At 44.2% G+C, this 12,449-nt stretch overlaps 1 protein-coding gene across 4 annotated transcripts in view; it reads left to right on the plus strand.

Moving 5' to 3' along the window:
- LOC138749810 (flotillin-2-like) overlaps positions 1-7,928 on the plus strand; it is a 79,603-nt gene extending 71,675 nt beyond the window's left edge. For all 4 annotated transcript variants that reach the window (XM_069911693.1, XM_069911694.1, XM_069911696.1 and 1 more), the window contains 3 exons: positions 101-284; positions 1,708-1,857; positions 4,574-7,928. In XM_069911693.1, the coding sequence (XP_069767794.1) occupies positions 101-284; positions 1,708-1,857; positions 4,574-4,612 (373 nt within the window). In that variant the 3' untranslated portion in view covers positions 4,613-7,928. The remainder of the gene's footprint in view (positions 1-100; positions 285-1,707; positions 1,858-4,573) is intronic.
- The last annotated feature ends 4,521 nt before the right edge of the window (positions 7,929-12,449 follow it).

A 12,449-nucleotide genomic window follows, 5' to 3' on the forward strand; every position in this document is an offset into this window, starting at 1 on the left:
CCACATTAGATCAATGGTCATGTGTTGAAGACTGTGTAACGTCAGGGCATCCAGTGGCAGTGGAAGGTGCTGAGAACATACTCATGTCCTGTCTCTGCAGAGTGAAGCAAGTGCTGATCGCCCAGGCACAAGCTGAAAAGATCCGCAAGATTGGAGAGGCTGAGGCTTCTTCCATTGCGGCCATTGGGAAAGCGGACGCAGAGAGAATGCGACTGAAGGCTGCGGGTTATCGGCAGTATGGAGAAGCAGCCAAGATGGCGATGGTGCTGGATTCCCTGCCCAAGGTAACCTGACTAATTTCATTCTCACATTTTCCAAGGAATATTAGGTTTAGTAAAGATTTGGGAGCAAATGTGGGTGTGGGACTTGACCAGAATATCCAGTTGGGATTGAGGGCCTATTTCCTGCTGTGTGGCCATTCAGCTAGTGTGGAGTGGAGCAGGAAAAAAGACTATACTGACTGTAGAGATTGAGAGAGTTGCAACTGTCCCAGTGTGTGCATGCACAGGTGGAGGGGTAGCGTTTCTGAGTTGTCAGTGGTGCGGAGAAAGAGAAAGGTGGTGGGAACGATTCCTCCAGCTACTGCAGCTCTAACATCCGGGCCCACAAGGACCTTGCACTGCCAGACTGAGACCGCCCACAAATTGGAGGAACAATGCATCATATTCCAACTGGCTACCCTCTGACCGGATGGCATTAACCTCGCCTTCTCCAGTTTCCATTAGCCATCACCCCCATCTATCCTTTTGTCTCCTTTCCTCCAGCTCTATGTGTCTCTCTTCCCTTTCCCCCAATTCTGCATTCAAAGAGCAAAGACCCCCTTCCCAATCAATTCCCACCTTTTCTCGTCCTCCTTTCCATATCCAATTAAACCCTGTTGGTCTGTATTCCTCTCCCTGTCCTTTCTGTCCTTCTCTCCAGCCTTTTAATTCAGGCTCCTTCCTGCATTTCACTCATACCTTGAAGAAGAGCTCAGGCCAAAAGCGTTGGTAATATATCTTTCCCTCGCATGGACTCTGTGGAACTGGCTGAGTTCCTCCAGTGTGTTTACTAATATCACAGCATTGGCAGACTTTCATGCGTTTGAAAAGGGAGAGCGAGAAAAAAGCAGGCAAGCAACAGAGAAAAGGGATCAGCAAGAAGAGCTGGTGTATGCTCAATACTCCGAAAGTCTGCTTTTTTTCCTTCCTCATCCACAGTCAGAACGTGGATTTCTGAGTGGTCTCTGGCAGCACCTGCACGTGATCTGGGTTGGTGTTGAATGAGCACAGTTGGCGTGGGATGCGCGTAGTTGGAATTCCTTGGATTAGTTTGAATTCTGTGTGTGAACCTCGCTAATCTGGGCACCCATCCCCAGGTGAGCTCGGACTTTGTTGCCTATGGGCCTGGCACTTTGCACAGAGATAGTGAGGCCAAGCCTTAAGAAGAGGGTTGCTCAGTGGAGTGACAGAGAAATGGGGACAGGCCATGGCGTTGTCGCATTTGCCCACAGTTAAGTTTATTGTCATCTGATTGTCCAACGAAACAGCATTCCCCAGTCCTCGGTGCAAAACATGAGACACACAACTGGTCATAACATAGATGAAAATGCAGGACAAGTATTTTATTGATTAAAAATAAATAAATATTGTTTTTGTATCAATGAGAGTCTCGGATGGTTCGTTCCTTTGGTCATTTCAGCATTCTCACTGCCCCCTCTATCCGCAGATCGCTGCACAGGTAGCAGCTCCACTTGCCAAGACAGACGAAATTGTGATCCTCGGAGGAGATGGCAGCCGTGTAACAACGGAGGTCACTCGTTTACTGGCAGAGGTGCCTGCATCTGTCCAAGCTCTCACAGGGATTGATCTATCAAAGGTCAGTGCCACCTTTCTACAGGCCTACTTGCTGTCAGTGCGCCTGCTAACTCTGTATGTTGGCTGTTTGTCAATTGTTGCAAGCGTTGCACTCAATGGGAGGCCTTTCAGCCCATCCAGTTTGTGCTAGCCACATTTAAGAATAATTTAGCCCCAACCTCTTCCCATTGTACGACAAATTATTTTCTTTTTGATACTTAGCAAATGACTTTTGGAATGATACAACTGAATGTGCCCCCACCACCACCCTTCACTGCACAGGCTCTGCTGTTCCATGCAGAACATTTCCAGTCTTCATCCTGACTGCAATAACAATGTTAATAATATCTTCTGCATCCTTTCCAAAGCTTTTGTTCCTTTCATAAAATGTGGCACCTAGAATTTGACACAGTTCTCCAGATGTAACCATAAAAGTTCATCTTTCCTCTTGTACACCTTGTCTCCAATTAATAAGGCAAGATTACTATATCCTTTCTCAACCACTCTCTTAACCTGCCTTACCACTCTCAATCCACAATATAACTTCTACTTCACCATGTTCTTGTCTCTCTTTTAGTATCAAGTCCTTCACTTATGTTGCCTCTTTCTTCGGACAAAGACGTAACCTTTCACATCGCTCAGCATTAAACTTCAGCTGCCACCTATTTGCCCTCCCCACAGGGTTAAACAAGGAAGTTTGCAGATGCTGGGGTCAAATGCAAGACACAGCAGTGCTGGAGAAACTGCAGGTCACGCAGCATCCATAGGAAATAAAGGTCTCATGCCCGAGATGGTGGTTATTATTTACAGCCTCTGGATGCTGCGTGACCTGCTGAGTTTGTCCAGCACTGCTGTGTATTACCCTCCTCACAACCAGTATTTCTGTCCACCTCACAGTTGGTAAAACCCCATCTGCACATTTGGAAATGGTCCAGGTCATTGATATAAAGGACCCCAGTGGTCCAGTACTGACTCCTGGGAAAGCTCCACCTTCGTTCCTTGTTTGACATGGTAAATTTTCTATCCATGCATTTTATTCCATGGCTTTCAGACTGGCAAGAATGTAACATAAGATGTTGTCAATCACCTTCTGAAAGTTCATATAGCCATTACATGGAATTCCTTCATCCATTTCATAGGAGTAGAAATGGGTTATTCAGCCCATTGAGCCTGCCCTGCCATTTTACCATATATGCCCTTGAATCAGATGATCCTTAAAATTTTCACCTTAAAATGGGGTTGTCCTATACACCAGGTCTAAAATTCTTCCGATGATGACGAAGTCTCAACACCGCCACCATCTTTGATGCAAGCTTGTGCGTACCCCGTTAGTTATTTGTGAAGTCTCAGCGCTCCTCCACGGGGTCCATCCACTCCGCCCAACTGCTGTTGGCTCTAGACAGTCTTTAAATGGGCTGTTAAAGGAGACAACAGTGGTTTTATTTTAAAAAATCCAAATAAAATTTCAACCTTTAAATGATCATTTGTTATTAAAATTATTATTATTAAAATTAAAATTTGCTTTTAACAGCATCCTCTGGTTGGCGGGAAGTGCCAGGTTTTTGGAGGTGTGGGATTCATATTATTCAAAGGGTATAGCTCAAAACTAACATTTTAGGAGAAAATTCCAAGGTTGTCCTATACAAAGACATATATGGTAATCATGAGCTGATCGTTTCTCCACTGCCCAGCTTTCTTGAACCCTGGCTAATCAAGAACTTATCAATCCCTGTCTTAAATACCCCCCAATGACCTGGCCTCCACAACTGCCTGTGGCAGCAAATTTCACAGATTTGCCACCCTCTGTGGTAAAGAAATTCCTCTGCATCTCTGTTCCAAGTGGACTCCCTTCAATCCTGAAGTTGTGCCTTTTTGTCCTGGACTCTCCCTCCATGGAAACAATCTTTCAACATTTACTTTGTCCATGCCTTTCAACATTCCTGTTGTACTTGTCAGAGAATTCCAGGTTACTTGGATATCATTTGTAATAAAGTTGTGCTGATGGTTACATGGTTGTGGTTTTATTGAGGAATTATACCGTGTTCTTGAATCAAAGAACTAGTCCAAAGGAAGCTTTGGTTAGGTGAACAAAAAAATGAGACTTTTACTTAAATGTGTTGTGGCTCCCGAGGGACTGTAGTGCCCGTACTGAGAACCATCTCGAGGTTCAGACAGAGCAGCTTTTTGAAACAAGTGAAATGTGTGGAAATTCTCAGCAGGTCCAGCAGCATCTGTGGAGAGAGAGAGAGAGATCGGAGTAATATTTCAAATTGACTTGACTGACCTGCTGAGAATTTCCACATTCTCTGCTTTATATTCACATTTTGCTTTCTTGAGCAGATTTTTCACTTTAAGAGGCTGTCCTTTCAATTTAGACATACAGCATGGTAACAGGCCCTTTCTGGTCCACGAGCACTTGCAGCCCAATTCCACCCAATTGACCTACATCATCAGTACGTTTTTTGAAATGTGGAGGAAACCGGAGCACTCAGAGGAAACTCTCACATACACGGGGAGAACATACAAACTCCTTACAGACAGCGCTGGATTTGAACCACAGTCAAGAGGTGACTGTAACAGCATTTGCTAACCGTGTCACCCTGTAAAACCACTGCTGCACATTGAGTGTTCCTAGCACAGTGGTCTCTGACACCTACATCTTCCACCTAGCTCTGATCGCTGCAGGTTCTAGCTAGATGTGACTCCTCTCTCAATCTTGCCTTGTCTTTCTTTCCCAGGTCCCTCTGATCCACAGTTTAACCAACGCGAAGGCTTGATCCACAAAGAGCCGCATCAAACATCGGGTGTTCTCCCACAGAAAATACTCCTCCACAGATCTGCACCTCAGAATACTTGTTTAAGGATCTCCTTTTCTACGAATAATTCGTCTGACTTTTTTAATTTTCTTTATTGGTTTTCTTTTAAACCTCTGGTGCCTTAATTTAATCTGGTTCAGAATATAGTGTTTTTTCCCCAGATAATCCAAACTTTCAATCATTGATTTTCATTTGCTGATGTTCATACTTTATCAGAGAAGTCCATGTTTGCAGGATTCTCACCAGGGTGAGTTGTTGGAGCAAAGACCAAATCAACCTTGGGGAATGGTGGCTCTTTGAAACTTTCTGTTCTTCCTTTCTCTTGATTTCATCGCCAATATCAATCCTAACCTGGTGCTCTTCATGGTGGGACGGAAAGCTACACTACAGCCCAATGTAATCTAGAAGAACAGCTCCTCACATTCCACCTGGGCAGTCAACAGCCCAATGGTGCAAAAGAATTTTCTAATACAGTAAGCAAATCCTCTCTCTTCTGTATCACTTCCCCCCCCCATTCCCCCTTTTTTTTAATCCCCTGTCCATTTTCATTCTTCCCCCCCCCCCCCCACACAATGCTCTTCTCCTTGGTTTCACCCTCTATTTCCCCTCTTCTGTTCTTTTCCCCCTCCCCTGTCCCCATTGGTTTCATCTGGTCTCTCTGTGTCATCATTCTCTCAGGGTTCAGCATTGGCAACCTTTGGCTTCTAATTCTCCCCACCCCCCCCTACCCTTTGTGATTCATCTTTCTCCCCCTGACCCTTTGGTTTTTATGGCTCTCTCTTCCTTTGCCCATCATGCTTCACTTGCACCTGGTTCACCAATCCCACTGTCCTTCCAACCTTGTCCTCTTTTCACTGACTTCTACATCTCTCCAATCTCGATGAAGGGCTTCGGCCAAAACGTCAGCTAGTCTTTTTCTCCCACTGATGGTGCTTGACCTGCTGACTCCCTCCACCCTATTGTTTGTCTGGCTCCAAATTCCAGCATGGCAAAGGGCCATTTGGCCCATCATTCCTATACTCGTGGAGTATCTGAACTTGTTTCCACCAGACTTCAGAGGGTACAAACTTTGTTAATTTTAAGCAAGTTCTTCGAACGTTCCACCATCTCCCTGACAAATCCTGCAACACAGCCAGAGACCAGGCAAAGACTGAGCAGTCCTGAAAGAGTTGGTTGCTCCAACTCGTTTCCTAGTGAGTGCTTCAGGATAAGGGAGATTGAGTGGCTGATGTGTAGAGGATGTTGTTTGAACATTCAGCTGTTATGGACATTTGGTCAGATGCGAGCTCATGTGCATTCACATTGAAAGTCACTGGGGAGTCCGGTCCAGGGTACACAACGGCAACAATAATGTTTTTAAGGAAGAGCGGATGCAAACAAGGAATCTTCAGGTGCTGGAGAACTGGAAAAATACACCAGTTCTGGAGGAACTTGATGGCTTTCCATGGGTCTGAGTGACCTGCTAAGTTTCTCCAGTATTGTGTTTTTACTTCAGTGGTGGTGTCTGCAGACTTTCCTGTTTTATTCCTCCAGCATTTTGTGTATTTTGATTAAGAAGAGCAATTTCTTGATCTCAGCTCTTAAATGCCCCATGTATTGCGTACATGACCAAACCTTGTGCATGATTCAGTGTGGTCTCCAATGGAGCTAACTACAAAAATATCCTCGACTCACCAGCACTGATCAACATACACCATCGCAGGGTTTTTTTGGTCAAGTACCCATTCGCTGCAGCGTAAGACTTCAGGTACATTTGGACATTGTATAATGTGTATGTCAATAAACTCAACATCGTACATCTCTTTACACCTCTGCTGTGGACATATATCCAGCACAGGTGATGGGTTCCTGCCTGTTAACTAGGGAACTTAGGTTGCAAGGAGCTGCAAATGCTATCTCTCTCCAACTGAGTAGACCAGCAAAAACATTCACCCCTGCACCCTCAGCATCCTTACTGGCCCCTTGCGCTCAGCATCTGGGGAGCAGTCAGGGCCCCTGAGTTGAGATTGACCAGGGCTCCACCGCTGCCTTTGCAGAGACCATATTGAAACTGGAGTGAACCGCGCAGTGCGTCGGTGACGTACTCTCCTCCCAGCCTGGAGTGAAACCGCGCAGCTCAGTTTCAATGGCTAAGGAATGTTGACAATCTCTTTGGGTTTTTTTCCCCCATCTTAGGAAGTCTTGGAAAGGATCCTAAAGAAATGGGTGGTTCTCACTCCCAGATGTAGAAACTCCCACACTGCACCCGGACAGTGTTTCTTCAATTTACCAGGAGTCTTAAATCCCTGATGAAAGTCAGGTAGTCGCTCAGCTTGTATTCAATGCATGCCCTGCCTGCATCAAAAAAATACACGCCTTTATTTAAAATATCCTGTTGCCCACGAATGAACTCTGCTACTGTTGAGAGTGCTGTGCAAGGTGGACATAATAATTCCACTCCCCAAGGGATTCTCATCAAGAGTGGCTGGTCTCGAGCCGAGAGATGGTTCCACTTTCTCCTCGATGGCTGGAACTGCAGCCTCTCTCCTGTGGGTGAGTGGGTCCAACAAGTCATCCCTTTCTTACAAATTGTTCCCGAAATACTCGCCTTAAATCTGCATCTTGTCCATGAAGGAGAGAAAATGGTCTTGAAACCTACATGGTGGCCTTTCCTTTCATTCTCGTGTGTTTTCCAATCTCCTGTGCCATAGGGGGTTAACGTCATCAAGCTGCCTCTTGGCTCTAACTTGGTTTGCTGCAAAGTTTGGGGACTCCTTGCAGTCCCTCCAAGGTGTGTGGTGCTGGATGTGGGCTCTTCAAAGTGCACAGTGCAAAGTGTGTTTGCTTCACCCTCTCTTCCCTCCCCACCCGCGGGAAGGTCCAGACCTGCTTTGCCCCTGCAGTTAGGCGTCAAATGAGTGCCGATCCCACCACTGCTGCTGAGCCAATGGAATGCTGTTAACTGGACCGTGGCCTGTACAACCAGCCACGCTTTTATAATGCGTTGACAATGTAAACTTTTTAAAATTAATTTTACCGCATTTCTTTCCTGCCAAAAATAAGTTTGATTTATTACAAATTTGTCTGTAAAAAATGAATTAAAATTTCTGTGTTGAAAACTTTAAAATCAGTAGAAAGAGGAGCGAATGTGGTATGTATAATATGTACTCAATATTACTTCTATAGAATTAGTGGTGCAATTATGTATACAGTAATTGTCCGTGTAACCTGTTTTTGAAAGTGATATGCATCCATGGTAATCACCACTCAATGAAGTATGATAAATACTGGCACGTCAGCCTAAAATCTTTGTCTTTTATTACATCGTATACCAGCAGCAATAGAAATTCACCAAGACAGTGTTGCTCTTTTTCTTATTGCAAATATACGTGCGTGTGTGTGTTTACCCAAAACATTACAGCTTAGGCACCTTTCTGGAGAATAATTCTAAAGTTCAGTCTTGAAAATCCTGTGTTGAAACGCAGACTCTTAAACTGAAGCCCAGAAGAAATCATGAAGGAGGTAGGTGAGATTGAGTGCCCAGACAGATGAAAACTTGTCGAGTTTCTTACTGAGATATATCCTTTTAGATGAACGGTTGTCACAGCTCTCCTTTTCCTTGCATAGGGGAAACGAAATATGCAACTTCCATGATGCTTTCACAACCCAGGTACAGGTCAGTCGAAGAGACCCTTACTTTGGTCATGGTAGGGTTCAATAATTCTCCTGACAGGGAGAATCAGCTGAATTGTCCATTTCACACTGAGTCACTCCATCTTGGTGTCCCATGAGATGGCTGGTGGTCAATAATAATGCTGTTCCTCCAGTGTCCCACTCACTTGAATCTCTCACCACCTGTGTCCCTGGATAAAGCAACACATGTTCTTTCAAGAATCAACTTTGTGTCCAGTCTGTACTAATTGTTGCCACCCAGTCTCTCCACAACTGTGAATGGTTGCAGCCGGTACTAGCCCTTAAAGTGATACTCACACTAAATGAAATGGGAGCTCGTAATAACTTCATTCTTGCACAATAAAGCAAACTGCAGGGCAGGTGGCTTCCAGAGTCATCCAGATATACCATAGGAAAAGGCCCTTTGCCCCAACCCTTTTGTGCTAGCTATTCCCTACCTATGCCCTGCGTTTGGTCCTCACCTCTAAACTGTTCCCATTGTAGGAAAAAAAACCTAGTAGTTGTAAATTTCCTACTCACTGCTGCATGTACTGTGTGGAACTTCAGCCAAAAAGTACCATTCATCTAGACTGCTGAGTTTAAATGAATTAATACTTCCCAGGACCACTTGATCTCTATTGGCCAATCAGCTTGCTGCTGATCTAAGCTCTTCAAATCCAACTGCCAGAGTCGCCTGACTCCAATTGCCAGGTTCAGCCTTTAGATAAGATCCCTGTTGAAGTCTGCTACACTATCGATGTACTGATCCAAATGCCCTATAAACTGAAAGTAAAAACATGAAGCTGGAGAAATTCAGCTGTTCAAAGATGAAGATGCATCACCAATGCTTCAGGGCTTGAGCACTTCAAGGTAAGACAGTTAAGCTAATTGTCTCCATTTCTACCTCTTCCTCTGGCATATGCTTTCACACACCCACTCTTTCTCTGTGGAAATTCTTGCCCCTCTCGTCTCCTTTAAAACTTTCCCCTCTAAGCCTAAACCTATGCCATATGGTCTTATGACTCCCCTAACCACGGGAAAAGATTGACACTTCACCTCATCTCTACCCTGGAGTAGGCCATTCAGCCCTTCCAGTGTGCTGCACTATTCAGCCCTATTTGTTGCTTTCTCTCCTTACCTCTTGATCCCTTGAGCCTGAAGGGCTCAGTGGCGGGGCATGGGGTCTGAGTGTGGGGGAAGCGACCGGTAAGGGGGATGGTGACAGGACCGGGATTGGATGCGAGGGTGTGGTGACGGCACAGGACAGGTGTGGGGGGGGGGGGAGTGACCAAATGCGATGGGGGTGATGATGGGGCATAGGGACCAGTTGTGGGGGAGGAGTGACTGGATGCAAGGGTGGGAGGTAGTAGTGACAGGGCACACTGACTGGGTGAGGGGTGGGGAGTGACCAAATGCGAGAGGAGGGAGGTGAAAAGGAGCAGGCAGGGACTGGGTTTGGGGGGGGGGGGGGTGGAGGAGGTGTGCAGTGACCACAGGACAGGAGTGCTCGTTGGGTGTGGGGACTGATCATGGGAACAGTGATGGGGCATTAAAGGGTGGCGTGCCTGCCCGGTTGGTGGTGGGGGGAGGGGGTAAAGGACCATCAGCCTCTGGATGCATTTATTCACTGCGGCAGCCCTTTGCCCAGCTGTATGAATGTTAGAGTTGAACTGTTAGGCTACTTACAGAAGAACCCGCCTCACTGTACATTACAACAGGACACAAACTTGGGTGGAAAAGAAACAGATGGAGTTCAGTCTGAATAAGTGTGAGGTGAGGGGTTAATGGGCGAATACTTTAAAAAATATATATTTTTCATTTCTTATAAATATACATAGTAAAATATTCAAAAGCACAATAAATTAAACTTTTATATACAAACCCCCCCCCCAATATAAATCCACACACCATCAAGAACTCACTTTTATACTATCTATAAAAGATCATGTCTGTTTATATTGTAACATCTGTTATTATAATTGGGCCCCTAAATTGTCCAAATATGGCTGCCATTATCTTGATAAATGTGTCGGAGTGTTTTGTAGATTGTATGTAATTTTCTTCATAGGTATACAACTATTCATCGTGGTATGAGTAAGGGAGAACCAGACTTCCAAGTAGTTGCAAAACACTTAACCACTGCTAGAGCTACTTTGACAAAATACATTTGGAATTTAGTTAACTTATTTCAATAAAATTACCCAAAAAGATAAAACTCCAGGTCGTCTGTGAAGGCCACCCGTTATCCTTGTTAACATTTCCGCTATATCCTGCCAAAAAGACTTCACCTTCACAGACAACCACATAGTATGTAAAAACGTTCCTGTTTCAATCCCACATCTAAAACACATCACCGCTAGTTCAGATTTTTACCTATGTAACTTCTGTGGCGTAAGATATAATTGATGTAGGAAGTTATACTGAACCAATCAATTTCTTGCATTGATAATTGATGTCATAATATTCAAACACCAATCAAACCAGCATTTTTCTGATATTACAACACCTAAGTTCGACTCCCATCTCGACCTTTGTAAACCTGGTTTTGCACTTTCACTCTGGGGATATAAATTTGGGTGTATTCCCCAGCCAGATAGTTCATTTCATTTCAGGTGGGACCAACGCTGGCCCCCATCTTTCTCTCAGGAACTATCTTAGCTGGAGAAAACAGAAGAAAGTCCCATTAGTTACTCCATATTTCTGATTTAGTTGATCAAAAGACACAAGAATCTCCTCTGTGTAGAAGTCTTCAATGTAATTCCTTTGTCATACATGGAGTTTAATATTCTGTTACCTATATTCACAGGCAACAACACATTCTTACATAATACAGGTACACAATCCTTTATCCGGAACCCTTGGGGGACAGTGTGTTCTGAATTTCGGATTTTTCTGGATTTCGGAAAGCCCACCCGAATTGTGCTGCCTATCCACCCCCACCCCCTTCCAGTCACCCTGCCGCCTCCCCCAACCCCCCTCGCCTGCCCAATTCACGCTGCTGGTCTCTCAGCTGCCCGACTCGCACTGCCAGTCTCCCCCACCCGCCCGCCCGAATCACGCTGCTGGTCTCTCGCCCACTTGACTCGCGCTGCTGCTTCTCTCCCCACTTGCTGGATTTTAGATGTCCGGATAAAGGATCGTGTACCTGTAGTGCTCTTAATGATATCCCTGCTTTTTTCCCCAATGCATTCATTGATTTTTTTGCCACACTCTAATCACATGAATTAATATAGGATTATCTGTCCTTTTATTAATTTAACACTTCACTTATAGATAAAATACTTCACTGCCCCCTCTTTCATTGAATATAATCCCATTCAAATCCAAGAAAGGGGGAGGGGCTGCCTACCTCAAAGAAAAATGAAAGAATATGGCCTGTACTGACAAATAATACCTCCTAAAATCTGGTATCCTAAATTATCCTAGTTTATAATCCCACGTTAATTTTTCCAGTGAAATTCTATTGGAATTTCCCAATACAATTATATAATTATTTAGAGAATTTTTTTCGGGTAAGAAATAGGCAGCGATTGAAAAAGATCATGTAATCTTGGCATCACTTTCATTTTGACACAGTTAACCCTTCCAATCAAAATAATTGGCAAGTCTTTCCATTTGTGCGTATCCTTCTCTGACTTCCCCAACAGGGGAGTATAATTTGCACAAGTTTTGTAGGTTATTATCAATCATGATTCCTAAGTGTATAATTCCATCTACTTTCTTTTTAAATCGACTTTCTTTTTGGTATTTTCATAATCAAAATTCGTCAATGGCATTATCTCACTTTTATCCGTATTAATTTTATAACGTGAAACTCTTCCATATTTTTCCAGTGTTCTTTGTAATTTCTCCAGAGACTTAGTCGGGCCTGATAAATATAGTAGCACATCACAGCAAATAGGCTGATTTTACATTCTTCTCATCCAACTTTGATGCCTTTAATATCTGGATTTCTCCTTATAATCTCTGCCAGCGGTTCAGTCGGAAAAATGAAAAGCGCTGGGAAGAGGGGACACCCTTGTCTACTCAATCTACTCAGAAAACCACTGACATTTGACTATTAGTTATAATTTTGGCTGTGGCTTATGAGATAATTTTTTTTATCTCAAATTATAAATATTCTACGTATTCCAAAGTTCTCCAATGT

The sequence above is a fragment of the Narcine bancroftii genome, chromosome 14 (assembly GCF_036971445.1).
Source record: "Narcine bancroftii isolate sNarBan1 chromosome 14, sNarBan1.hap1, whole genome shotgun sequence".
Lineage (NCBI taxonomy): Eukaryota > Metazoa > Chordata > Chondrichthyes > Torpediniformes > Narcinidae > Narcine > Narcine bancroftii.